The sequence below is a fragment of the Mytilus galloprovincialis genome, chromosome 7 (genome assembly GCF_965363235.1).
Source record: "Mytilus galloprovincialis chromosome 7, xbMytGall1.hap1.1, whole genome shotgun sequence".
Taxonomy (NCBI): Eukaryota; Metazoa; Mollusca; class Bivalvia; order Mytilida; family Mytilidae; genus Mytilus; species Mytilus galloprovincialis.
Genome location: NC_134844.1, coordinates 15,027,241 through 15,055,072, shown reverse-complemented (window position 1 = coordinate 15,055,072; position 27,832 = coordinate 15,027,241). Strand labels below are relative to the sequence as shown.

At 31.6% G+C, this 27,832-nt stretch overlaps 1 protein-coding gene across 4 annotated transcripts; it reads right to left on the bottom strand.

Annotated features, from left to right (window-relative positions):
* Positions 1-321: 321 nt before the first annotated feature.
* LOC143082395 (solute carrier family 45 member 3-like) lies at positions 322-27,738 on the bottom strand. Of its 4 annotated transcripts, XM_076258042.1 has the most exons (4): positions 27,581-27,738; positions 24,986-25,047; positions 7,070-8,648; positions 322-5,490 (listed from the first exon to the last, which is right to left on the bottom strand). In XM_076258042.1, exons 3-4 carry the CDS (start codon positions 8,600-8,602, stop codon positions 5,215-5,217), a joined length of 1,809 nt encoding a protein of 602 aa, XP_076114157.1. In that variant the 5' UTR covers positions 8,603-8,648; positions 24,986-25,047; positions 27,581-27,738; the 3' UTR covers positions 322-5,214. The 4 variants fall into 4 exon arrangements, with proteins under 4 accessions (XP_076114157.1, XP_076114158.1, XP_076114156.1 ...); XM_076258043.1 differs by lacking the exon at positions 24,986-25,047; XM_076258041.1 differs by lacking the exons at positions 24,986-25,047; positions 27,581-27,738 and adding an exon at positions 16,163-16,487.
* Positions 27,739-27,832: the final 94 nt, after the last annotated feature.

The window sequence follows — 27,832 nt, the reverse complement described above, 5'->3', positions numbered from 1 at the left end:
CAAACTCTGCTCATGTGGTAGCACTCCATTTCAATCTAAGTTGACTAGGATCGTCAATTTTCCTATTGAAGTTCTATGGTTTTCTCCTGGCACGTCAGCTTCCTCCACGAATTAGCCCAACACCGGCAATCGATCAATCCAATGAAAGACTCCTGTTAAGTTTAAGTTCAATCTTAATATGAATATCTAAACCTAAACACATCAATTATTCCTTTCAAGATCAAGAGATCAAGAGACTAATAGATCAATTCATTTGTCAACCAAAGAGGGAGGGAGAGAGAGAGTACGATTCATGTCAAAAACAACAACAATCAAACAAAGTCTATCCTCAAAAATTTAATAGTATGGCAATAAAAATAAAAAAAGATAAACAAAACAAATTATAATACTCAAAAATCCAATATTTCAATAATAAATGTTATTAAAATCATATTCTGTACATTCAGAAATTTCTTCAATATTCTTATATAGGTTTTGCAAAATAAATGAATTTTCAATTTTGATAGCATTGTTCGTTTTCAACAATTTCTGAAATTGCAATAATTCATCTCACATTTTTCAAATAAAATATGCAAACAGGAATTGCAGAACTAACAAACGATGATAAATAGCAAAAGGAACATTTTTCAAAATATGCGTAGCAACAGAAAACTACAAGTTCAAGGAGCAAACGCCTGCTTATATATATATATATATATATAGCTCATCTGCTAACATTTTTATGTGTACAAATTGGTATATATTAATTTCAGAAAAGCATTGTAATACTTAAAGGAAATGCATAACAGTATTTGATGGCAGTATTAGGTACATTTTGTTCACAAATTAGATTGCCTAGAGCATTTTATACATTCATCTACAAATCAGTAAGAGTGGACAATGTTTGTAGATTAAGTACATGTTATTGAATAAAAAAAAAACAGTTGTCAAAACACCTCATCTTTTCAATAAAATGACTGTATTTAAAAAACATTGTGATCATAATGATTGAATATAAATCTGAAACAACTAAAAGGAACATCATCAAAATGGAAAATTACCAAGTCATCATTGTGTTTAACAATTGCTAAGGATTCATAATATTGTGTACACATTTGTCAATGATTTGTCAAAGTATTAGATAACTGATTGTATGAAAATTTGGTAAAGTTTCATTGCTGGATACTTCAATTACAATGTGAGTTCTTTGATACATAGACAGAGATATACAATAATGTTTCCCCTTCCTAGGAGAAATAATAATGCCAATGTATGAATGATAACCATTACAGCATAAAATATAGTTCCCTCAAATGTCTTTTCTTATACTCTTATTAAGAATACACTACAATTAAACGATTGACATTTTTTTAAAGATAATAAAATAAGTAACATTAGAATTTGGTTTTTGCTAAAGAATTCTTAGTAAAATTGAAGTAAAATGAACAAAGTTTCAAACTTCTACAAATCAACATTTTCAGCATAGATTACCTTAGTCATATTTTGCACAATTTTGGAATTTTGAATCCTTAATGCTCTTCAACTTTGTACTTTTTTGGCTTTTATAAATATTTTGATAAATATTTATTATGAGCGTCACTGATGAGCCTTATGTAGACGAAATGCACGTCTGGTGTACTAAATTATAATCCTGGTACCTTTGATAACTATTTACATTTCTACCAAAACAAAATGAAACAATTTTTTTTTTTATCAAAACAGAATGGTTTTGTAAAAATCACTTTCAATTTACTTTTCTTGACAAAATATAGTTCATACTGGAAGTGTCCACTAAAATGGAATACACAAAGTTTCATATCGATATAATGGGGCTCTCTCTAAGAAGTTACAATGACAAAGTGGTTTTGAAGAAAGTCAAAATTTCTTTGGTGAATGGGGCATAAATCTGGATAAACTAAATAGTCTAAGAGTAAAATTCCTTCAATTGATAAATGTTGCATATCATGATCTTTTATTTTAAAACTAAATTTGAAGTGATTAGAACAAATGATAAATCTGGACAAACAGACAGATTGAAAGATGGTTTGATTCCTTTATACCCCTAAAACTTTGTTTGCATATGATATAATAAACCTAGTAGTTTCTCAAAAGAGTAGAAAGTAAATGAGGGATAATGAACACAAATTGATAGTGCTGGCAATAGCTCACACTGGAAGTTTATGACAGGTTACCTTTACTAAAATAGAACAATTTAACAATAATATATAAAGTAAATATATATAACCACAAATAATCTTTAAATGTTATAAATAAGACATATATAGTGAAAGTTATTATATCTGATCTTATTTAAGTAAGCATAAAATCCACTAAAATAATAAAATAAATGGTTTGTCCCTTGGCATCTCAAATCTTTTAAATATGAAAGAAAAGTGTACAAGCTACCTGAATTAATTTGATCATGAAACAAACATTGCTAAGTAGAATATATCCCTCAATACATCATATACAAAATAACTAATAAATACACAAAAATAAAAAGTAATGCTTCTATGTAACCTATTAAATTACAGATCCTGCGTCCCCACTTAGCTTACTTGTAAGGATCTGACAACACTTGGTTCTACTTTCTGTTTTAAAGACCTTTCATGATCCTCTGATTTTGTCATAATCATAAACATCTTAATCTAAAATGATGAGTTTGAGCTTTTGATTTTGCGTTTTTCTGATTTTCCTCGAAGTTCAGTATCTTTGTGATTTTACCTTTTTCTTTGACTGATGCAACGATTACTAGAATTGGAGTGTTGTCAGAACTTAGTAAGCACAGTTAGGACACATGTTCTGTATTTCAAATATGATAAGACGGCAAAAATATGACGATTGATAATGGTACAGTATTAAATCTCACTATTTCACTCTGCACATTCATTGTGGAAAGAGTATTATCTAGCTGTAGTAAGAATAACAAGTGAAACTGCGAGCTACTGCTCACTGATGATACCCCCGCCGCAAGTGGATAATATTAATAGTGTAAAAATATGCAAGTGTTCGGTAAACAGGAAGTTGTCGAGTGATGAATCTGAAAACGCATCACACGGTATAGCTGACTTATAAAAATCCTGAAACCAAATTTCAGAAATCCTTGTATTGTAGTTCCTGAGAAAAATGTGACGAAAATTTTTAACTTGGTTATCATGTGTAAAATCATACAAGTGTTCGGTAAACAGGAAGTTGTCGAGTGATGAATCTGAAAACGCATCACACGGTATAGCTGACTTATATAAATCCTGAAACCAAATTTCAGAAATCCTTGTATTGTAGTTCCTGAGAAAAATGTGACGAAAATTTTCAACTTGGCTATCATGTGTAAAATCATACAAGTGTTCGGTAAACGGGAAGTTGTCGAGTGATGAATCTGAAAACGCATAACACGGTATAGCTGACTTATATAAATCCTGAAACCAAATTTCAGAAATCCTTGTATTGTAGTTCCTGAGAAAAATGTGACGAAAATTTTCAACTTGGCTATCATGTGTAAAATCAGACAAGTGTTCGGTAAACAGGAAGTTGTCAAGTGATGAATCTGAAAACGCATCACACGGTATGGCTGACATATATAAATGTTGATACCAAATTACAGAAAGGGTGGATGTGTAGTTCCTGAGAAAAATGTGACGAAAGTTTCATGGGACGGACTGACTGACGGACGGACGGACGGACTGATGGACAGACAGAGGTAAAACAGTATACCCCCCCCCCCCTTTTTTAAAGCGGGGGTATAATTATTCTGTATAGAGGAAAAATTGTTTTGATGAAATAAACAAAAGTTTAATTTAGGACACTTTGGACCTCAATGTGGTATTATCTAATTAATAATAAAAATAAATAAAGGTTTTGGTAACTGTCCTATTTTAATTAAATATGGCCTATATACAGAATAAGATTTTTCTAAACTAACCCAACATAAACCCCACAAATCCAAAGTAGCTACCGACTGTCACCTAAAACATTGTGCTATTACATGTATATAGTTAATGAAGTATAATTATAAATGAGACTAAAACTTTTGATGGCTTCCAAAACAGAGAGTTGGAGAAAAAAATGGTTTTACTTCTCTATTTCCCTCAGGAGTTAAGAGAAATAAATACAGATATCACTAACAAATGTCAAGAATTACTTGAATAAAGAAAACAATGAAAATCTAGCAATCTTAGCACAAAATGATAACATTACAATTGAAATGGTTAAGTTAAAACAGCTTCGTAACAATCATAAACAAAAAAACATTAAAATTTTCTCATCATGGGTGCTTAACTTCTGTTTAATGTATTTGCTTCAGTGAACTTTTGATTTATTCTAAATTTTGTATTCTTAATAAAAATGTAAGTTTAGAACAGGTTTAAAATTCTATGAATTATCAATAACAATACAACAATATCTTAAAAACAAGATTAACATACCAGGAAGACTATATTTGGCACAACCTTCATCTAAATCTATTAATAACTTATATAGAATTATATGGTGATTGATTGATTTGTGTTTAACACCACTTTCAGCACTATTTTGCTATTTTATGGCAGTCAGTTCTTATTGATCATAGAGGCTAGAGTGCTTGGATAGAACCACCAACCTAAGAGTAATAACATAGTATGATGATCCAATATTTTCAAATTTTTAAAACTATGACTACCTATATGTAACTAACTAACAGACATAAAATACATGTATATGAATAATTTGATTTGATACTCTATAACAAATATGATAGGAAGACATTTTAAATAAGATCAACATACTGGTTCTTATAAAATAATCGAAATAAACTAAATAAACCCCTAGGCCTGGACAAACAAAAAACCAACATGAAAAATGCATTATAATAAAGCTTTGTACAAATATCATGTAATTCATATCATTGCAATTAGATTTCTTCCCCCATGTCTTTGCACTCTGTCACTTTGGTCACATACAAGACAAAAATGGTACAAACTAAGACATTTTGGCAGTTTTCAGTGAGAATAAAAAATACAGAATTTGTGTCTCATAAAATATCACAACAGAATTTCAAGTAGTTTTTAAAATACATTCTTGTAGGACATGTTTTCCCTCAATACATATTTGAGACAAGCTTGTAAATATTGACAATAATTCTACATATATTTGGTCACTATGATTGAAATTGAGAGTAGACTAGTTTCATTTTAAACATAAAATGGTTTAACAAACTAACCCTATAAAATAACAATAAATAATAAATATAACAAGAACACGTTAGATGTTCAATATTCTCATTTTCTCTCTCGGCTTTGGTAAAACATGGTGTAGGTCATGCTTGCTAGATATAATTCTTTGTACACATATACAACTCAGAATACCCATGACGCCAGCAGTGACCATGTATGACAATACTGTTCCGGTCATGTGGACAATGTATCCCATCAGGCCCGACAGAACAACTTGTGACAGGAAGTAGGCAGTATCTAATGTACCCATATCCCCTCCTACTCCACGACTAGGTCCATTACTGTTGACATCAAAGAAGAAAACCTGAAGAAAAAATACAAATTAAACAATTAATACTGTAGCAACTTAATAGAAATGTGACAAAACTTCCCATGATTCCACTGAACATAATATTTAATTAAACAATTAATACTGTAGCAACTTAAAGGGGCACTAGCTGTCAAATTTGTGGTCACCGATTTGACTCAAATTCTCATATTTGATTGATAACAATGTAAAACATTTATCCAAACTATCAAAAGTCTAAAATAAACAGTTTACAGAGCATGGGGTAGATACTATATAGGTTCGTTTCGTGTGTATTATAGTCCAGACGCCATCTAATTACCTATCGATTTGACCTCAGATGACCATATAAGCGATGTAAACATAAATAAAGATATGAATAGATTAAACCAACACGTGCAATTGGATTTTTATAGGTCTGTTTGATTTTATTTTATAGATTAAAAATAGATGTTTTTCATTGTTTTCAACCATATAAGAATGGTTTTAGGTGCATCGAATTAGTAATCAAATGATTTACTGTAGTTTCACTTTCATTGTTGACATTCTTTTTCTTTAAATAACTAGTACACGTACAATGCATGCGTTGTCAATCTGTAGCTAGGGGTTAAATTGAAGTTCACATGAATACGGATTTAAAGAGGTCGACTCATTCATTTGCAAGTGAATTACTAATTATCAATGTTTCTTAGCGTAATTTGACAAAATTGAACCTTTTTGGCTGCAAAAAGCGAATTGTTATTTCACTATTTCACTTTCATTATTGATTGAACAGAAAAAAATCAAACTTTAGATTTTTTATATATCTCGTAGCTAGTGCCCCTTTAATAGAAATGTGACAAAACTTCCCATGATTACACTGAACATGTTGTAGAGCAATTCAATCTTTTATAAGAAATATAAAATTTCTCTTACAATTTCTGTATTTTAGAGAAATAATAAATATATCAAATTTCAACTTGAGTAGTATCAATATGTCCCTATTAAGCAGTCCATTATTCCTAACGATTTTAAAATGCAAACTGTTTTTTTTATATTTTTTTTTTCGAAATTTTAATTAAAAGAAATTGAGACTTTTGTCATTTTATATTTTTTCTAAATATTTTCCAACTACTTCTACTATTGGGATGTTTCATCATTATCATCATCATACTTTATTTCCTCCAATAGGGAATTGACATGGGACAACATGCATATATAATGTACAATTATAAAGTTTTAAAATAGTAAAAGTAGAGGGTCATAATCTTAAACCTGATCCAATATTTTAAGTATCATTGGACATTGTTACTATTCTGTATTCCTTTATGGTCTATTGTTATATCATATAATCAAGACTCATAAATAAATATTTAAATGGAATTACAACATGATTTCCTCTTCACCTATCATTAAGGTATAGCATTACTTTATATTGTATTTAATTTAGAACCGTAGAGTAATGTGTATATAATAAGAATTTATATAGCACTGGGGAAATGTATCATTTTATCTTAAAAATTACGAGCTGTTTTTGTAATTTTCAATGCCACTTTCAAAGACACTAACAATTTTCCATCTTTAAAGGGACATAACTCAAGAATGGTAAAAGTATTACCTGTTTGTCTGTATGATAGGTTGTAACCAATATAAATGGAATGGTTGTCAATGTTGCATAGGCAAATCCTGTAAATGCTGCCATTAAATTCACAATGTAGATATTTCTCCAAGTCACCATACAAAACATGGCTATTGAAAATGAAAACATTCCAAAGAAGTATGTCCATCTTGTTCCAAACTTATTCACAAGTCTTTCCACTAAGAATGCATAAATAGCTGATGTAATACAATGAAATAATAATCCCCAACTTGCCATTCTAACTCCTTCATCATAAAGATTACGTAGAACAGAGTTTTCAGGAGCATTGGGATTGCCACCATATATGGCTTGTCCAACAAAATCAGTAAAAAATAAATTAAATCCCATTAGTGCTGTCCAACTGCAAAAATTTGCTAGTGCTAAAACTTTTAAAACATATGGAATATTTATTAAATTTTTCACAGTTTCTGGAAGTTTCTCATAAATAATTCCACCAACTGCTTTACAAAGTGTCTGTAATACTGTTAAAACTTTGATACGTTTAAGTACAAATATTAATGGATATAAACAAAGATTTAAAAGTAATGTGAAATAGTTTCTTGTTTTTTTGCTTGATTTTGAGAAACTTTTAACACGTTTTTGTCTTCTAACTAATTGTCCTGGGTAATAATTTTCTTCATCAGAATTGATGCTAGATTCATAACCAGATTCTAATGTACTTCCTGGAACTTTGAATTCTGGGATATCTGCTTCAAGTTGTTGTAAATCAAGATGACTTGATACTCTTTCACTAAGAGGCTCTTCTTTTGCAACAATTATAGTGGCTGTGAACAAAAGTAAAAATAAAACAGTTAACACTGAAAACACAGTTTTTTCTTGGCTGCCAAAAAAGTGACCTATACTCATTGAATTCCAGTCTATTGCTGTAACTAGGTAACCTAGGAAACCACCACAGCTGACCATTTGTGAGTATATGGTAAATATTTGTTCGTGTTGTTGGGTACCTTGTGATGCATCAGACAGAAGAGCTTCACATGGCGTCAAACATGCCTGACTAGTAAAATCTAACAGTATCACACCAACAGTTAAACCTACAAGACACATTGTTTTACTAAAGGATGTGTCTCCTAATAGTTTTATAAATATAACATCTCCATATGGAATAAACAACAAGGAAAATAATAAAACAAGTGATAGCCCAGCTATAAATGGTCGCCTGCGACCAAATCGACTCTTACAACGGTCGCTTTCTTTACCAATAATCGGCACGACAATGAGTCCTAAGAACGGCCCCATACCAAGTATTATACTCATGTTTTCCTCAGTGTATCCAGCCTTTAATAACATTGGTGGAATATAGGTAAAACCTGCACACGCACAAACTTCTACTCCACAAACAATGGCATTCAGCAGGATCATCTGCATTAAAGTCAAAGAACGTTTAGGTTCTGGGGTTCCTGTAGTGCCCTCTGGTGGCATGATGCTTTGAAGATGTTGTGTGACCTCTATATTAGGAATGAGCTCCTTGGATTCACATGAATTGTCATCCATGTTGGTGGAGGCCACAGACTGAATATTACTTGCTGAATGGCTGCATCTAAAAAAGAAAATTAGACAAATATGAATAGACAATGATTTAAAGTTGGATGGAAATGCAAAAATTCTGAAATGGGGATAAAGTTGAGCTTTTCTCTCAAAAGCTGTATCGATACACATTAAAGATTATAACTGTCAATAATTACATAACATAGAAGTTTCAAACCATTCTATAATTTTCCTTGGTCAAGGCATTCCAAAAGTAAAATTTTATTTTTGTATAACATGCAAAATCTATGATTGCAAGTGCTATAAATTTTTATTATGTGAACAATGGCATATATATTGACCTATAATGGTTTACTTTTATAAATTGTTATTTAGATGGAGAGTTGTCTCATTGGCACTCACACCACATCTTAATATATCTATATAAAGAAAACCCAATGAAAGGCTTGAATTAACTTGTCATTTTATGGTTGTTGCATAAAAAATGTAATTATAAGAATTGAATACCTCAAGCTGTTGAACATATGCACTTATTTAGTACGAAGTGCTTCTGCTATTCAGTCAACGCTTTACACTCCAATGAAATTACAAAAGACTAAATACCAGTCAAGCAATACATGTTAGATGCACTTTACATTGAATCCATATTGCTGTTTTTGTAATCATCATAAATAGTTCTTTTTCTAAATAAAAGTTAATTTGTTGAATGTTTTAATCTACCACAATCATCATGATCACTAAAATTATGTTATGTATTGAATGTGGGCAGAATCAGTTTGCGCCAATTGCAGTTTTGAAAAGGTATTAATTGTGCCACTCTCTTTTATTTTCATGGTATTAATTGCGCCAATAAATGAAATGAAATTGCGCCACATTTACCTGTAAATATTTTTTTTTACCTATATCATACCTGTACATGTTTTACCTATATCATACATGTACTATAATTAACCTTTCCACTTAAGATTTAACTGAACCCTCATCAAATTTAAGAAAACTCACCAAAAAATAAATTGTTTAGTATTAGAATATTTTTTCACGAGTCAAGATGTCTGATATTCCATTCAAGAAAATAGAGTCTGATAGAGAAAACCAGTCATCATTGTTGAAGAACACAAATCCCCTCAGGCATTTGTAAAGAAAACTGGAGAAATAAGGTGGAGATGTACAGTTGTGTCGTGTTGTGCTAGGTTAATGAAGAATCCTGTACAATTATTCTGAATGGAGAATTAGATCATATTATTCATGAAAAAATGTCCAGAAAGTAGAATGTCATGTTTTGAGAACTGCGTGCAAAAGAAAAGCAACCGATATGTTGTCAGAGCGACCTTCAAAAATATTAAACCCAGAGCTCTTCAATATTGAAGAAGAAAATTTAGAAAAGAAAGATTTAAATTATGTGCGTCAGTCAACGTACAGAGAGAAAAGAAAACTGCATCCGGCTCAACTTAAAAATCAAGCAGAATTTCACAGAATATTGGATGGTTTAGGTGTTGTTACAAACAAAGATGATGACTTTGTATTGTGTAACGATCCAGAAAGCGGGATAATTGTATTAGGATGCGAGGCTAATTTATAATTTATGTGTACAATGTCAGAGGAATTGTTTGCTGATGGTACCTATAAATGTTGTCCAAAATATTTCAAACAACTTTATACTATATATGTCTTTAAGAATGGACATTATAAACTGCTGGTCCCAAGCCCGGATAAAGGAGGAGGGAAGTCATTCATTTAGTTGTTATATATAAATAAAAATATAAAATTGGCGCAATAAGATGATTATTTTATTGGCGCAAATGATACCTATAGGTTTGAAAATTAGGTGGTGCAAAAGAAGTATTGGCGCAATTAAGTTGTGGCGCAAAGGAGTTACTGTTTGGCGCAAAAAGATATCGCCCTTGAATGTTTTGTCTTGTAGTGATAAGTAAATAAATTATTGGATAATTATATCATTGTACAACCAGGTATAACACACATTTGAAAATATTTACAAATAAATAATTATAAGTGAATCTATTATTAATTTATTATTAATCTTTTTAATAAAACTGGTTGTTAAAAGTAACAGAAGCATAATTTCTATGTCAGCTGAATTTACTCACTGATAATCATTGAAAGCTACCTAAAAAATTATGCAGTGGAAAATAGCTTGATAAATTTAAAATTTTGGTCAAATGACATTTTTCAAAATCAATGGAACCTGCTTGTGAGGGCTTATAATTGTAAAAACATGAAAAAGAATGAGATCAGGTCTGTGATATTTAAATCAGGGTTCTCACTAATGATTCTTGAAGGTGAGTCCAGGAACTCCTGATTTTTGGCCATGGTGAGTCCAAAAAAAGATGTTTTATTGCAATTAAATGTATTATTTTAGTCTCCATTATGTCAATGAACTGGTAGATCAATTAAATGAGATTAAATTCAGATTAATTTTAAACTTTTGCTATAAAATGATGATAAGTGTTTTCAGTTTATACGAAATATTTCAATCCTGATGCATCTTTAATTTGGACTGACCCTTTTTGAAAATGGTGAGTCCAAGGTGGCGGATTCAGAAATGTTCATAAGTGACTGCCTAAGAGGGGGCCCGCTCCAGTCATGCTTCAGTGATTTCCTGTATAATCAACAAAAATTTTCCCAGAAAAGGCCCCCCCCCCCCCACTTTATCCGCCTCTGGTCCAGACAGATTTTACCTGATTTAAATAATATGTCCCGTAAACAGGTGTATAAAAAGTATGGACAATGCATCCTTCTATGTTACACCCTATCTTCATCATGTTCATATGCATTGACCTGTTTGTAACGGTTATATTTTTTATCAAAATATTCTGTACAAACGAATAAAGTGAGAGAAAAAAATAATGGGGAATGTGTCCATGTGACACAGATGATGCCCGAATTGCATATAAGGTTATAATGGGACACATCTCAATAACTGTAAAAGTGACCATACCCAAATTTGTACTTGAGTTTTGTGGTAATTTTTTTTTAAATTTCGTTACATTTAGTTGAGGCAAACTTAATTTAGAGAACAGTAACCAAGTTTTGGACGTACGGACAAACAGGGTTAAAACGTAATACCCCCCTCTGCTACAGTGGGGGCATAAAAATCCTAATGATGGCATCTGGGAAGTTTTGATAATGTCTTTAAAACTTAATTTATCATAATAAGGGCTGAACACCTATATTATGTAACATTTCTGGCAAAACTAAGTGCAACAAAATCAATACTCCTGAAAAAGTACCAAGATGCTCAGACAACCATTACATTTTTTATGAAGAAAATCGACATGTGCAGTCTTGCGTGAGTTGACTTGCTGATCAAAAATGTATGGATGATAGTGAGCAGTTATAGATATAGGAAGATGTGGTGCGAGTGCCAATGAGACAACTCTCCATCCAAATAACATTTATTAAAAGTAAACCATTATAGGTCAATGTACGGCCTTCAACACGGAGCCTTGGCACACACCGAACAACGAGCTATAAAGGGCCCCAAAATTATAAGTGTAAACCATTCAAACGGGAAAACTAACAGTCTAATCTATATAAAAAATGAGAAACAAGAAACATGTATATATAAATTACATTAACAAACGACAACTACTGCACATCAGATTCCTGACTTAGGACAGGTGCAAACATTTGCATAGGGATTAAACGTTTTAATGGTACCAAACAGTATACTACATAATTAATAACACATAGATGATCATTAACCATCTTAACAGTGCATTCAATTGCAAAGTTGACTGGTTTAATGACAATTCAGAGAATGTAAATAATTAAATGATACATCACCTGTTTATAAATAATACTACCCGGTACTTCAAAACATTTTCACACAAAATTATTTCCAATTGCTAATGCAGAACAGAAGTAATTTACATCACAAAACTTTAAGATTAAAAAGAACAAATGATCCCACCTTTCTAAATTTCCATGATTATGAATATTTTCAATATCTATGGTTTTCTGAAGACCTGACAGCACATTTGTATTGTCTATGCTCTTCAGGAGATCTGACGAATCCATGAACTCTATATCCATACCACAATCACATCTGATCTATTATTCTATACACATATGGTTTGAAAAAGAACTGAATTTTTAACCTTCACTATAATGTCAACACTTATCACGCCACGAAATCTTTAACAACACGTTTAATTTCTTAAAATACTTTATTCAAATAAGAAATAAAGATCTACTTTTATATAGCTATAGACCTTTAAATATTTAATCAATGCAGGTATAAACTATAGATTTAAATATTGTATATTCATACTAGATCATATGAAGCTTCAATTTTCAGCATTTAGTGTTGAGAATGGACCCTCAGGGTGTGTCTCACAAAGTTTTATTTAGACTACTTATTTATGACGTAATCTCAAATTTCTATAGGAAAAGTAAAGCATAACATTTATATACAATTCAGTTTTGTCAAAATAGGATTTATGTGTAAGCATGGGTGCAACTCTACAGCAGAAAGACCATAAAATTTCCACATTTACAGATACATGTGTAAATACATTTTGATCTATCTGATGTAACGTAAACCAACTAATTTTCGTGAACGATTTATTTTCGCGAGTAGAAAAACAACGCGAATATTAATCGTCGAAAATATGTAAAACTTTGATCTCTCGATATTAATCTACATTAAGTTAATTGAAAAATCGCGGAATTAAATAGTCGCGAATTGGAATAAAAAAGGGTAAAACGCAAAATAAAGTATCCGCGAAAATTAGTTGGTTTACAGTATATATTATGCATTTCAAAAATGGAATCAATCATTTACTACTATGAACTAAACATTTCTGCTAAAGACCTGCAAGTTTAAAGAACTTATGATCTGTTGACAAATGGGGATATGAAAATTTATAATCTCTATATTGGATTACTGACTATTTTTTCTTTATATCTCATGCTGTGTTAAAATTATTGACATATAAACCCTACATTATTTACTACATCTGTTGATAGCAAATATATTTTAAATGCCTATACATCTGTGACAGAACAGTTAAGTAGATCTTTGTAAACTTGATGATGAAGTAGATTTCAGCCAAGATGTTTCATCTGACAATGGTAAATCATTAGACCAGAAAAAATTATACTACGATACTTTTGGATCACAGTTTGTTGAAATTTAAAATCCAAAACTAGAAAATAACCCTGGCTTGCAAGCAGCATTCCAAAAGTAAGACTGCGCATATGATGCTGTTTTTGTCATCAGGGATTATATTGGTTTTCTTTTTTAATTGGGTGTAAATGTCAATAATATGTTTCGCCAAGCGTAGCTGGAAACGACCGCAGAGGTCCAACCCTGAACAGTTGCTGCAAATTTGGACACAATATTCAAGCTTGATTCTGTCTGAATTTGGATTTCTGACACAAAATAAATGTCAAGATCTTACAAATCTATTGCACAATACTATGCAATTAAAGATTCTTCTTGAAAATTGAAAAAAAAATATGGACCCCATAAAAAAAATTGGAACCAAACTTTTTGACCCCCCCCCCCCTTTTAGAGCAATTACCCCCACACTCAAACCCATCCTTTTCTTTGTAGTATGGAACCTTGTAGTTCTATTTCAGTGAGATCCATCTTCTTAAACACGAGTTATCATAAAATTGAGAATGGAAATGGGGAATGTGTCAAAGAGACAACAACCCGACCACAGAATAGATAACCACAGAAGGTCACCAATAGGTCTTCAGCTGGACCCTAAACAAATATATATACTAGTTCAGTGATCATATCTGGAAAATTAAAAAAATGCTTGTTTTTAACCCTTTTTTGGTCCTTAATTCCGGCATGAATTGGGCAAACACTCCCAAACTCAATCCCAGCCTTCCTTTCATGATATGGAATCTTGTAGTACAATGTAAGAGAGATCAATACACTTACATACAAGTTATTGTCCAGATACTACAAAAATGATAGTTTTTGGCCCCTTTTTGGCCCTTAATACCTAAACTGTTGGCACCACAACCCTTAAATGTATCCAAACCTTCTACTTGTGGTATTTAACATTGTGGTACAGTTTCAGAGCAATTGAAATACTTATACACAAGTTAAAATATTGAAAGTAGAAAAATGCTTGTTTTGGGCCCCTTATTCCAAAACTGTTGGGACCATCATCTTCCTTTTGTGGTATTGAACCTTCTTATTGAATATCATAGAGATCCATTCACTTAAACTAAAATTATTCTCCGGACACCAAATGTGTCTTCGGACGACGCAGACCATGATGACCAAGCAGACGATGATGACATCATACCATAATACAATCCCAAAACTTTTTTTGCGGTCGTATAAAATAGTTTTAAAAAATCGCAGTCTGCAGAAAGTTAAGCCTTGAAATATATGACATCATATACCATGAGCATGAAAATTTCAATTTTCAGAGATGTTGAACAAAGATTTCAAAACTGATAATATGTCTATCTTTGGTGTTGGTAGAAATTTTTTACCAAATTTGAAAATTTCTAGATTTAATACTGTAAAACTAAGTAAGTGGACAAACTATGAAGGATAACTTTCACAAGACAATTAAGTGAGTCTGACAATATGTCAACCTTTGTAACTTGTTCAGAAAATCTGTAAATAAAAATCTAGATCTGAAATTGATTGTTGTTTTTTAACTATACTTTTATCACTATTGGCTATCATTGAGGTCCATTTTATTAATGGACAGAGCCTGATTTAGAGGGGCGAGGGGGCACGGGACCCTCCTTTTGAGGGAAAAATCAATTGCTTATAGAGAATCACTGAAGCATGAACAGAGCGGGCCCCCTCTGGATCCACCACTGATGGAGGCAGCCCAAAAAGAACAGGCACAATCTTCAGCAAAAAAACTGAGTCCTGAAGATTGATGATGAACATACCTTTCACATGCAGGGATTTGATCTTAAAACCTAGGTGTTGATATATAGGCTTGTGATACAGTAAACAAACCATGTACCCTTTTTAAAAAGGAGGACTAGGGCAAACACAACAAAATATCATATGAAATTTCAAATTGCTCAATTAATGATTTAAAAACATAAATGCTGCCAACTAAAACCTTTATCCTGCAATCAGCCAACTATTGTACAAGTTACATGTTTGAACCCCGTCTCCTAGTGCAGAATTTTCACGCTGCATTGAAGCCTTTGGCTGTTGTTGCTTTGACACATTCCCCATTTTCATTTTCACCTCTTTTCTTTAGTAATTTTCTACTTTATACAGTTTAATAAGCATTATTTACCCTAAATCTCCAAAGAAGAAAAGTTGTAACATTTACATGTGTAAAATTACTTCCGTCATGATAGAAGAATATATTCTGTGAACTTCTTTAAACCAAAAGTATTGTTTAGATATAAATGTTCATAAAACTTGCATGTACCTGTAAACTCACTTCCCTACATAATTTTGTCCATTAAAGCATAATTTACATTTTCAAAGTGTAATGTATGCCCTTGAGGCTTAAAGTCACCTATATTTACTGGTGTCTATAATAAGTGAAAAAGAGGGATTATTCAGTAAAAAGAAAACCTTCACAAAGTGGTGCTCACCTCAGTTTCAGGTTTCGTCCACTATCATTATCCATTTTCAAATACATGTATTGTCTCACTAGGTCATACTACCCTTTCCTGTTCGTTTGATGAACATTTTTACATGTATAAAACCAATTAACAAACATGCTAATTATAATGAAACTTGTCACATTGTCACTCAACGTATAATTCTAAAATGCATCCATCTACCAGGTGTAATCCATATTAATATTAACTATCAATCACGTTAAAGTTAATATTTATTCCATTAGAGGCATGTAATCCATTTATAATATTTATATATCTCTTACTTATCAATCATAAATTAATTTGGAATAAATCTATGTCTAATTTTATCATTACATATATTTAAGTTTACTTTATGACCCAATTGAAGACACAGACATTATGTGAAGACTTGTACATGAATAAAATTCAATGTAAATTTAATTGCAGCATTTATAGTTAACCTTCTCAAATGGAGCACATTAAAATGCTTATATAGATATATATATATATATATAGATATGTATAAACTGTTATATGATCCATATTATTCCGTCACATCACATCTTCAATAGCTACATTAAAAAAGATGTATTAAAACATCCATTTTAAATGAAGGTTAATTAATTGCAAAACCTTGATTTTTCAATTAAACACTGAATATTGATAGATCTATGTCTATATCATAATTTTTTTCTCTGTATTTTGAAAGCACAATCTTAAATGAATGATTTCAGTTGCAGAGTAAAGAATATTTTACAAGCTGTCTCATGAGACGTCATTGAGACACATAAATCATGTTGTCAAATTTTGTAAGAAAGAACATTAAACATTAAGGTTTTTCTTACTTCCCTTACGTGTGGTGAAATTTAAAGAAATCGATAAGAGATGATCAACAGCTGTTTAAATACTTAAATATTGAAATAAGCATTTTTTTTTTAAAAAGGAAAAAAATTTACATTCTATTTAATTTGTCTGACAATGTGAAAAAAACCCTTTAAGTCACTTTGTTGCTAATGACAATATTTGGTTGTTGAATATGGGAGTATATTCATTTATTATTAAATTATGCTGAAAAAGACAACATTAACAATCTTTTTAACAACCCAATTTATATGATACTAAAACACACATGGACATCACAGATCAGTGACTGAATTAAAGTACCTTCACCTCATTTTAAACCTGATTTTTGGTTAATCATATTGTCATTAGATAAAGTAATGCTGATTATAAGGCATGTAGTTTTCTCTGCTTTCAAAATCTTTCTGTTTGAACCTGTCCTGGTTTTCTTAAGTGTAGCTGTAACTGGAAACTTCATGTGACACTGATTGAATTTTAAAAGTAGTGTTATTAATGACTGTATAATGACGAATGTCTTGTCTGATTAAGACCCATGTATATAGCTAAACAAATTCCCAATTCACTTATGGTGGTGGGTCTGACAGGGGCGAATGTACGCAGTAGATAACAGGTGACATACACTATTGGTTTCAGTATCAGATTTGACCAGGAACTTGTTAATTATCGGTAATATTAATTATGTTGAAAACAAAAGGGCCTGGAATGGTGTAATATTTAATCAACACCAGTGTCCTATATTAGTTGTATATAAAGTTGAATTCTTTGATTCATCGTTTTTCCATCATGTTGTCTAACAAATTGGACCTCATTATTTAGTATTATAGATTATATAGCCATAATTTGAATTCATATTCAATATTTTGCTGTAGTGCAATATACAATGTTGTTTCAAATTGCCCCCCCCCCCTTTCCAATTAGTTTTGCCCCTAATTCTTGAACAATTTGAGCAATAACACACCCCAATGTCTATCCTAACCATTCCTTAGTCGTATGAAAACTTGTGGTATAATTTCAAAGAGATCCATACACCATTCCACAAGTTATTGACTGGAAACTAAAATCAAAGCGCGAAAGCGCTGTAAAGGCAGTTAATTACAGGTTGTGTGTATTTCTAGTCCAGTTATATCATTATCTTCCATAGAACAGAGGTGGTTTGTAGAATTTATGATTTAGAGTTCTTTTGTACCTAGTTCACCTATATCTATAGTCTACTGTTTACAGTATATTTTCTGTGCCTCTCCATGAAATGCATTTTTAGCCATGGCCTTGTCAGTTTGCTTTAAATTTATGAGTTTGACTGTCCCTTTGGTGTCTTTCGTCCCTCTTCTTTAGACATATAAGAACTTTTCCTTTTCAATATAAATAGACTATTTTTAATTATTGATTGTATACGCATATTCTATGACTCCCATAAAAAATAGTTCACAAAGATTGACTAGTCTCTGTACTGTGTGTATAGCAAGAACATCAAGTAACATAATGGTAAATGTACATAGTAACACATCAACTTTTTTGATGACCATACCTGCCAACTGTCAGTATTTGCAGAGTATTTCCCCCATCGAGCTCGAGGCTCCCAAATGGAAATTTTGTAAGAGCAATTTTGTCGACTATTATAAAGAAAACAATTAATTCAACAATGGTAATGAGCTTGTTTATGCACGAAGAAGCCAAAAACCACATTAGAATATATTTGAAGGGAATCCATGACAAATCGCCCCATTAGCAAATAGCCCCACTTTTTCACTAACTCGCCCCACTTTAAAAAAAAACTGCCCCAACCTGGATAACCAAATCGCCCCACTTGTGAAATGTGTTATATCCCTTTATATTACTCCTGCCAACTTGCCCCACCTAATAGAAAACGATAATATCTAGATAAATATATTATTAACCAGGAAGAATTTACTAATGCCAACTCGCCCCACTCATGTAAAAAGATGTTATCCCGTTGTATATAAGTTAAATTCCGTTAATATTACTCCTGCTAACTGGTCCCACCTAATGGAAATCGGTAAAATCTAGATAAATATATTATTAACCAGGATGAATTTAGTAATGCCAACTCTCCCCACTTATGGAAAAAGATGTTATCCCGTTGAATATAAGTTAAATTCCTTATATTGCATTATGATACAATTAACAGGTTTCTTTTCAATTGTTATGCAAATAACTAAGCTTCAAAACTTAGTTATTCTTCAACAATACATTTTTTTTTTAGAATTATAATTTCAGTATATCAATAATAGTAATTAAATAAATTTTCGGTTTGTTTGTATTCTGTGTAGATTAGTTTTCATTAAAGTGGTGCGAGTTTTTATTTTTAATTATATATATATATATATTAATCTAAATATTACCGTTTTTTTATAAGTAGGGCGGGTTGGCAGGAGTAATATTTAACATGATTTAACCAATTTCACATGTGGGGCGGTTTGATAAATCAGTTTGTGGCGGTTTTTTTAAAAGTGGGCGATTAGCCAGTGGGGCGACTTGTCCTGCTTCCATTTGAAGGCCCCCTTGAAGGTTTTGTATGACTATATGAACCATCTTTCACGTAAAACCCCCATGTTCATTTTGAAAAGTTGGCAGATATGTTTCTAACTCCAGGCAAAATCTACCGGTATGAATGAAAAAGAAGTTTTCAATTAAGGCTCTGTGGCCATAACAGCTGTCTCATTAGCATTTTAACCACTTCCCATATTTGCAATTAAAACAATAGAAGAAAATTATTCAACGCAAAAACAAAACTTACTTGTAAATATGAAATTCTCTTTATGGTATGAGTTTTTCTCATTGTTTGAGATTGTACAGTAGTACCTGTAACTGCTTATACCTATTTGTTATTCACTTTTGCTTGATAAACTCACTAAATATCATGTATATACATTGTACCACATCTCCTTATTTTTATATGCATTCCAATAACATGAACAATTGTAATTCAATTCTATATACCAAAGCAAAATGAACTGCACCACTTTCATTCACTAGTATGCATCTTTTGGCAAAATACAAGTTCTTAAATGACACAAGATATATTTATTGATAAAAAAATAAAATTTAGTATACAACTCTTTAACAGGTATAAAAAAAAAAAGCACAGCTGTGTCACAACTTGTGAAATCTGTGCTGAAAACATAGACATTGATGGTATTTGAGTAATTCCATACATGTATGTGAAGCTTAACATTAGCTCGTCAGTTGGTGGTGGACAGTTATAGTTCCTTCCAGCAGGCTAGGTTGAATGACTTTTCAGGAAAACCAATTTCACAAATCAAAACTTTCCTCTAGATTTCTCCTACAATATTCATCCAGTTTAGTTCTTTTGGTTTAATTGGACACCGTCCTGATTTTTAATTTTGCAAACCATTCAGTCTCTTGCTTGCAAATGGTGCATGGAAATAGGATGGGTATGGCAGTAGACAAGTCTCTTTAAAGTGGGTTTGTGCCCTGAAAAAAAGTTTTATAACTTAAGTTTTTTTGAAACTTGTGCAACACACATACCTAAATAACTATAACATAGAAGAGAGCATCATTCATGTCAATGTTTTGTTACTGTTTACATTGTCATTGATATTTTTTCAGAAAGCCTAAGGCATAGCTCATGAATTCCTGTCATTACATCCTAAATTAACATAATTACTGCTAGAATAATTATCAGTATGATATCCGTACACTATCATTGTACAGCCCAAGTCTTCAGTATATATAATTGTTGCATTCATTCACTCCTGTGTTCAGTCGTTCAAAAATATTTAAACATCAACAAATGAACTTTAATAAGGACAAGAAAACACTAGAAAAGATACGTACATACAACCCGTGTTTAAGTGTATTTGAAAGAGAAATATATCTGGTTAAACAATGTATAAAGGAGGGAAAAATTGTAGATATTGCATTACGATGCTTTCTACCCAATAGCACGTGGATATGTTTACATATTTAGACTTGACCCAGTATGACCCGTACCTTGTAGGTCACCGCCGTCGTTTAAACACTAGACTACAGTCGTGTATAAGACAATAAAATGCTTAAGCCTGTACGATTTGTGTGAAGTAAATGTGTTTTTTCTGTACATTTAAATTGTTTTACCTGATAGCAAGGACGTATATCTATCCGTTTCCTTCTCAATTCACTTTGTCAATTTCTACGAACTTCTTCAAAACATACGTATTACTGCGCCCGGAAGTGAAAAAAATATTAGAAATCCTCGTAAAATAATGCTATTTTCAATTTTGTGGAATCCATTTTGTTATATTTATTATATAAAGATAAAAAAAGTTACGATTAATTATGAATTTGCATATCATTATACGGAACGTTTATGGACTATTTTTCCATAGCTGTAAGTCGGTCATTTTGGCGGGAAATCATGTACACATACACACGTAGATTGGCTGGTACCTGATCGTAATGTTACACATCAGATATATCAAATAGCTAATACCCGGAACGTAGTATCGGGAACCAGGATAATACGTAGACAACATACATAACTAATACCGAAATTGAAAACGCTTTACGGTTTCTCGTTTATAAACCGAATTCCGCTTTGAATTATAGAAGATGCAATATTAATCATGTTCAGTCGACTTTTCATTGTTATATCAACGTCTGAACTACTTAAAAAATCTTTAGATGTCAGATAACACTCGAAATTGACCCGACCTCTTTCCACACGGAATACAAATAATGATAGTTTGTAGTCAGGTTGACTGCTTATAATGCAAAATACACATTAATAACAAGTTCTATAAAACGAACAATACACACTGATCGTTTCTTTAGTCCCCAATGTAAATGAAAGAAACAAAAACCATATCATACCATAAAATGAAGAGGAGAAATTCGAACATTTCCGGATCTATTTCTGGCCAAAAGACCCCCTGCATAGATTGCGTATGAAAAGATGAACCTCATGACTTGAAAGTCAGGCCTTAAAGCACTGCCTTTAAAAAATGCTTATTTCAGCCCTGCTTTGGCCCCTAATTACAAAACTGTTGGGACCATAACCCCCAAAATCAATCCCAACCTTCCTTTTGTGGTTATAAACCTTGTGTTTAAATTTCAAAGTTATATTTACTAAAACATGTTATACTAAAGGTATTGTCCGTAATCCAAATGTCTTTGGGCAATACCAATATACGACTACAAATTTTTTTGTGGTCGTATAAAAAGTAGGTATATTAATTTCAAAATTAATGTTATTTAAGCTATACAAGTCTGGAAATTAAAACATAATCACTATAATCAATGAGTATTATTTTATAAGCGCGATAATATACAGCTGTCTCTCTCTTTATATCTTTATCAAAATAAATGTCAATGACAGGGTGGAGGCTGTTAAGTAATATTTCCTATAGTATAGATTTGATGCTAGTTTTATATTTATTTAATGTAAATACACAAAGTTTAATTTAATTGATGCGAAAATTTGATGAAAAAAGCTATACACAAAAAAATGTCTAGTAAAATAATTTGGCTTACAGTACTTTGAAAATCTTGATTGTTTACATGGAAAATTTAGTCTTTTATTTTTAGCTATCAAAACAGCTTAGTTGAGTCTTTATAACTTTATATTGTACCTGACAGACCTTATAGTAGTGTTTCTTGAAATCTTGCATGAACTTTCAAATTGGGCATATGAACATGTACATTTGCATTGACAAGCATGTACATGTATCCTTCATTTTCAATTCAATTCAATTCAAAGTTTTATTTAGAGTCGATATTTAATAAACTACATAACACAAGCTCTAGTGAGCTTTTCAAATCGACTTAATAACAAAATACAATACACGCACACACAATACAATACACACATACAAAAGTCATGAAAACAACACAATTTTGAACATATAATGCATAGTAAGATACCATAATGACATATATAAGTTAAAAGCATATAGTACACTTAAAACATAGCACAAGTTAATAATAAGATTGCACAAATCAAATAGTCACACAGAAAATAAAAGTAAAATAAAACAGGCATTAACACTATATGCATGCACTGCACTGGCATGAGCTGTTACTTGGATCCCATGTTTGTACCAATTTTTTGAATTGGTCGAAAGATGTTTCCACTCGACAATGGTTCGGTAGCTCATTCCAGATTTGTGCAGCATTATAGCGAAACGATCTTAAGCCATATTTAGTAGTTCGAACTCTTGGGAGTACTGCTGTTTCCTGTGATCTTAAATCATACTTGTTAATTTTTATATCAAAAAATCATGAAGGTAGCTCGGACTTTTTTGGTGAATTATTTTAAATGTTTCTATTGCAATTGTTTTTATTCTTCTTATTTTTAAAGATGGTAATTTAGATTTTTCTAGCAATTTTTCGTAAGGAATATCATAATCTTCATAAATGAATCTTAGAGCTCTTTCTTGAATTTTTTCCATTTTAAAAGAATTTTTTTCACTACAGTAGTGCCAAATTACTGGACAATAGTTAAAGTTCGAAAGTATGAATGAGTAGTATGCTGTTAACCTACCTAGCCTGTTTAAATATTTACCCATACGTTTTAGAATATTTAATTGTCTTGATGCCTTTTTACATATTTCAGAAATATGATTGTTAAAATTTAAGTCCGAATCTATAGTTATTCCAAGAAGTTTAACATTTTTTTCACAAGAAATTTTATTTCCATTTAAATTAAATATCAAATTATGTTTATTTGTTTTTTTTCCCAATGGCTATAGCCTGGAATTTGTCAGGATTAGCCTTCATTAAATTTATAGAAAACCAGTTTATTAGATTTAAACTATCAGTTTCTAAACTTTCAACAACTTTATCTAAATTATGATCACTGTATGATAAAGTGTTTTCATCAGCATAATCATAAATGGTGCTTTTTTGAACAAAATGAAATATGTCATTTATGAAGACATTGAAAAGAACTGGACCAAGAATTGACCCTTGTGGTACGCCTTTAAACATACGATCCCATTCGCTGTAAGAACTTCCAATTTTAATTCGTTGTTTTCGGTTTTCTAAATAACTTTTGAATAATTTTAGAGAATTTTTAGACAGACTGTATGCTTCTAATTTAAGTAAAAGTAAATCATGAGGTAAACAATCAAATGCTTTAGATAGATCCATCAAAATTGCAGCAATAAATTTGTTCTCGTCCAGAGCTTTTTTCCAGTCTTCTATTATTTTAATAAGTGCAGTTTGGCAACCAAAACCTGACCTAAATGCTGAAAGAAGAGGATGAAAATGTTTATTTAAGAATTCCATTAGTTGGTCATGAATAGCTCTTTCATAAATTTTAAAAATACATGGCAACACACTTACAGGTCTATAATTTTCTTTATCAAGAGAGTTATTCTTTTTAAAAAGTGGGGAAACCTGAGCAGCTTTAAGATTATCAGGAAAAATTGAGCTTTCAATTGATTTATTAACTAAAATTTTAATAGGATTTGCTATTACTGGCTGTGCCAATTTTATAATTTTTGGTGAAATATTGTCATATCCAGTGGCTTTTCTTATATTTAACCTATTTATTTGTTTACTCACAAACTCTTCTGTTACAGGTTTAAAATTCAACTCATTATAATCATTTTTATTTTCTTCAATTTTTATTATACTTGGATGATTTCTGTCTATTTTAATGTTTTTGTCTCCTATACATTTATGAAAAATTTATTGAAAATTTCTGATACCTCTTTAGGATCACTGAGAATTTTATCATTTTCATATAAAATTATGTTATTGTTTGATTTAATATTTTAAAATTATAAATTGTATCCTTCAACTTTAGAAAATGACTGAATACACCACTGCAAATATGGCTAACATTTTGAGGAATAAATGCAGAAATCTTTAGACCTAAGAAGCTAAGACACATCTTCACTTTAATGGCTTGGGTAACATTATCAAGTAGTTTTAGCTACATGTATGGGTCCATCCAATTAACTTTATTTCATCCCCATTTTGTCTTGGGCTTATATATAAAATTCTTACCATTTTTTCTGACTCATTATCCATTATTGATTAAATGAATATTATCAAATCTACATAAAAATCTGAAAAATAAAAAAAATGACTTTTAGGAAGTGGAATGATACTCAGAATTGCATGTCTTTCCTGCTTTTGTAGAATAAATTTGATGTACTGCCTTATACATTTACGTTTATTTTACATATGAGACATAAAAAATGTCCTTTAAAAAAAGGGTGACAAATTGTCTTCATCAGGTGCCCAGAATATATCCCATGCATGATTAAGATTTGATTACTATAATGAACCCAACAGACAACTCCCCACTAGAGACTAAATGACATAACATTATAGGTCACCATACAGCCTCAACAGCGGTCAACAATCAGCAAAGCCCATACTGCATAGACTTGAATGAAATACTAATACAATATACAACAGCAAAAGACAACCACTGAAAAGACAACTTGTGATCTGAGTTTGTGGCAATTCTCTAAAAAAAAATTGGTTTTAATGAACATCAATCATGCATTCAGCAGCTTTGCCATTTCTTTCCCATGTTGAGCGAGTGATTGAAAAATATGATGCTTTTTTTTAAATACATTTTGTACATTGCACCAATCATTCTATAATTTTAATTTATTGTATAGCAATATAATATTTCCAACAGAAAGTAACCAAAAGTTAGCGTGCAATAAATTCTAATATTGCACTAGTGCAATAAATATTCAAAATTCATGACGTCATCAATGACAAAATCTTAGTTTAAACCAATTTTTTTTTTCGTTTCAAATATTATATTGCTATACAATAAAAGGGTTATTCCATGAATATTGGGGAATATTGTCCCTCGTAGAACATATATTGCACTCGCAAGCTCGTGCAATATAAAATTCTACTCGGGACAATATTCCCCAATCTTCATGCAATAACCCTATATTATTATAATTGATAATCCGCACTGCTGTCAATAGGAAACTATGATTAAGTACATACAGAACATATGTTATTTCTAGTTTATCCTGCATAATGACGATCACAAATATGCTTGATGAAATTTAATAGTGCAGGGATTCAGGCAATGCCCTCTTTCTAGGAAATAATGTCATGAAGCACAAGTTTTTCTGGTGAGGGACATTACTTAAAAGTAGCCTATTACAGGCTCCTTACTTGGGACAGGCACACACAGAGTATGACAGGGTTAGGAGGTGCACAACCCTCCATTGTTATCTTTAACATATAGAAGTTAATTATGAAGTATTATGTACCTCATACTAGATGATTGATTTCCATGTCTGAGGCCCCTGTAACATCATTCAATTGTTATCATGTAGTTAATACTTATGCATAGGTGACTTCGTTACCTTCCTCATCCTTGTAACTTCCCTTATTTAAATAAAAAAAAAATAAAAAAAAACTCAACTGTGGTTGTTATTACAGCCCCAAGTTTTTACTTTGGTCTTGGTACCAGAGATGTGAGAAGAAGGGTAAATTGATGAAAACTATCGCACCGAGGGTCAGAATGGAACCAGGGACTATCCGCTTTGACTGCTGTGTCAGTGTGGGAATAAGTTCTGTCTTCTATAAGTTCTACTTCAATGTAAATCAATCCAATGAAGTTGTCTCATATCTTTGGGCCTAACACCCCTCAGATATGAGAAGCCTACATGTACATGTACATCTTATACATGTGACATTTCACATTCAACCACATAATAAGTAACATAATACGTAACATGCAAGCGCATGTACTTGTATGCAAACAGTCATTCTTCATATATATAGAAGAGGATTTAATTGGATCCTATTACAATGCATTCCACTTTTTCAATTTAAACACTTCTCGTGTTTTGACAGTATACTAATAATATAAGCTTATATGATGGGGGGAGGGTCGGAGGGGTACTGATCCTGAAATTTCTGGTTTGAAAACATGAAATATCGAGGTCCTTAATTTAAAGAAATTTAAATCCTGATATCCTGAAATTCAAAAAGAGAATTCTCAGATCCTGATTCCGATCTTAAAAACACCGAAATGGTCGGCTCAGTGGCAGGTCAAGGGGGGGTTTCCGGGGGTTGGAACCCCCTTTTTTTTGGTCGATCAATGCATTTGAATGGGAGCATATAGTTGGAACCCCCCTTTTAAAATGGCTGGATCCGCCACTGCTGCCCCTCTTATATGAAGACGATATCCACATTCTTTTGGCTTTACACATCACGCCTCCATGTCATACCATCGCACTGTTGTTGTATGCAACCTAATTTTTGTTTGTGTTCTTTTTTATAATTGTTCATGAACATTAACAATGTGTAAACTGTTGATATTTATAGCCTTTTTCTTCTTCGCTGTGAATACCACTGTCACTCTAATATAGTTATAATCAATTTAACTATTGTCAGTTTATTGTTTTAATTTTGTATGCCATAACCATTTAATGTAAATGTGTTTGTGCGAATAAAATATTGTCTATTGTCTATTGTATCGGATCATTGGACTAATGGACCGACAGACTACTTGACTGTCGGAATTTCGGGGTATCACTTCTCGCTCAGACACAGATCCGCCCCCTCCTTTTTTGCTTTACCAACCCCCTTTTTGTTTTTATAAATTATACACACCTTTATAAAGTTAAAGTGAGGAAACTATTGTCTGTTGGAGTTGTTAATACAGACTTATACTTTGGCCGTTTTCTGACTTTTCAGAACTGCCTAAATAATCAGTGGACATCTAATTTTCGATCTTCAAAACAAAGTTTGCCCACGTCCGAGTGTTTAACCCGGATTCGAAAATATCAAAAATTTAATTGCTAAGAAAATGTTAGTATAAACAGTCCAAAAAATAACCAATTATTTTTAAAAACTATTTTTTAT

Bases quoted from the DNA above. Each gene is read 5' to 3' on its own strand.
- LOC143082395 (XM_076258040.1), bottom strand. From the start codon at position 12,649: ATGGATATAGAGTTCATGGATTCGTCAGATCTCCTGAAGAGCATAGAC. The intron at 8,649-12,527 runs GTGGGATCATTT...TTTCTTTTTTAG, and splicing joins AATCATGGAAATTTAGAAAG to ATGCAGCCATTCAGCAAGTA. The intron at 5,491-7,069 runs GTAATACTTTTA...TTTTTTCTTCAG, and splicing joins CCTATCATACAGACAAACAG to GTTTTCTTCTTTGATGTCAA.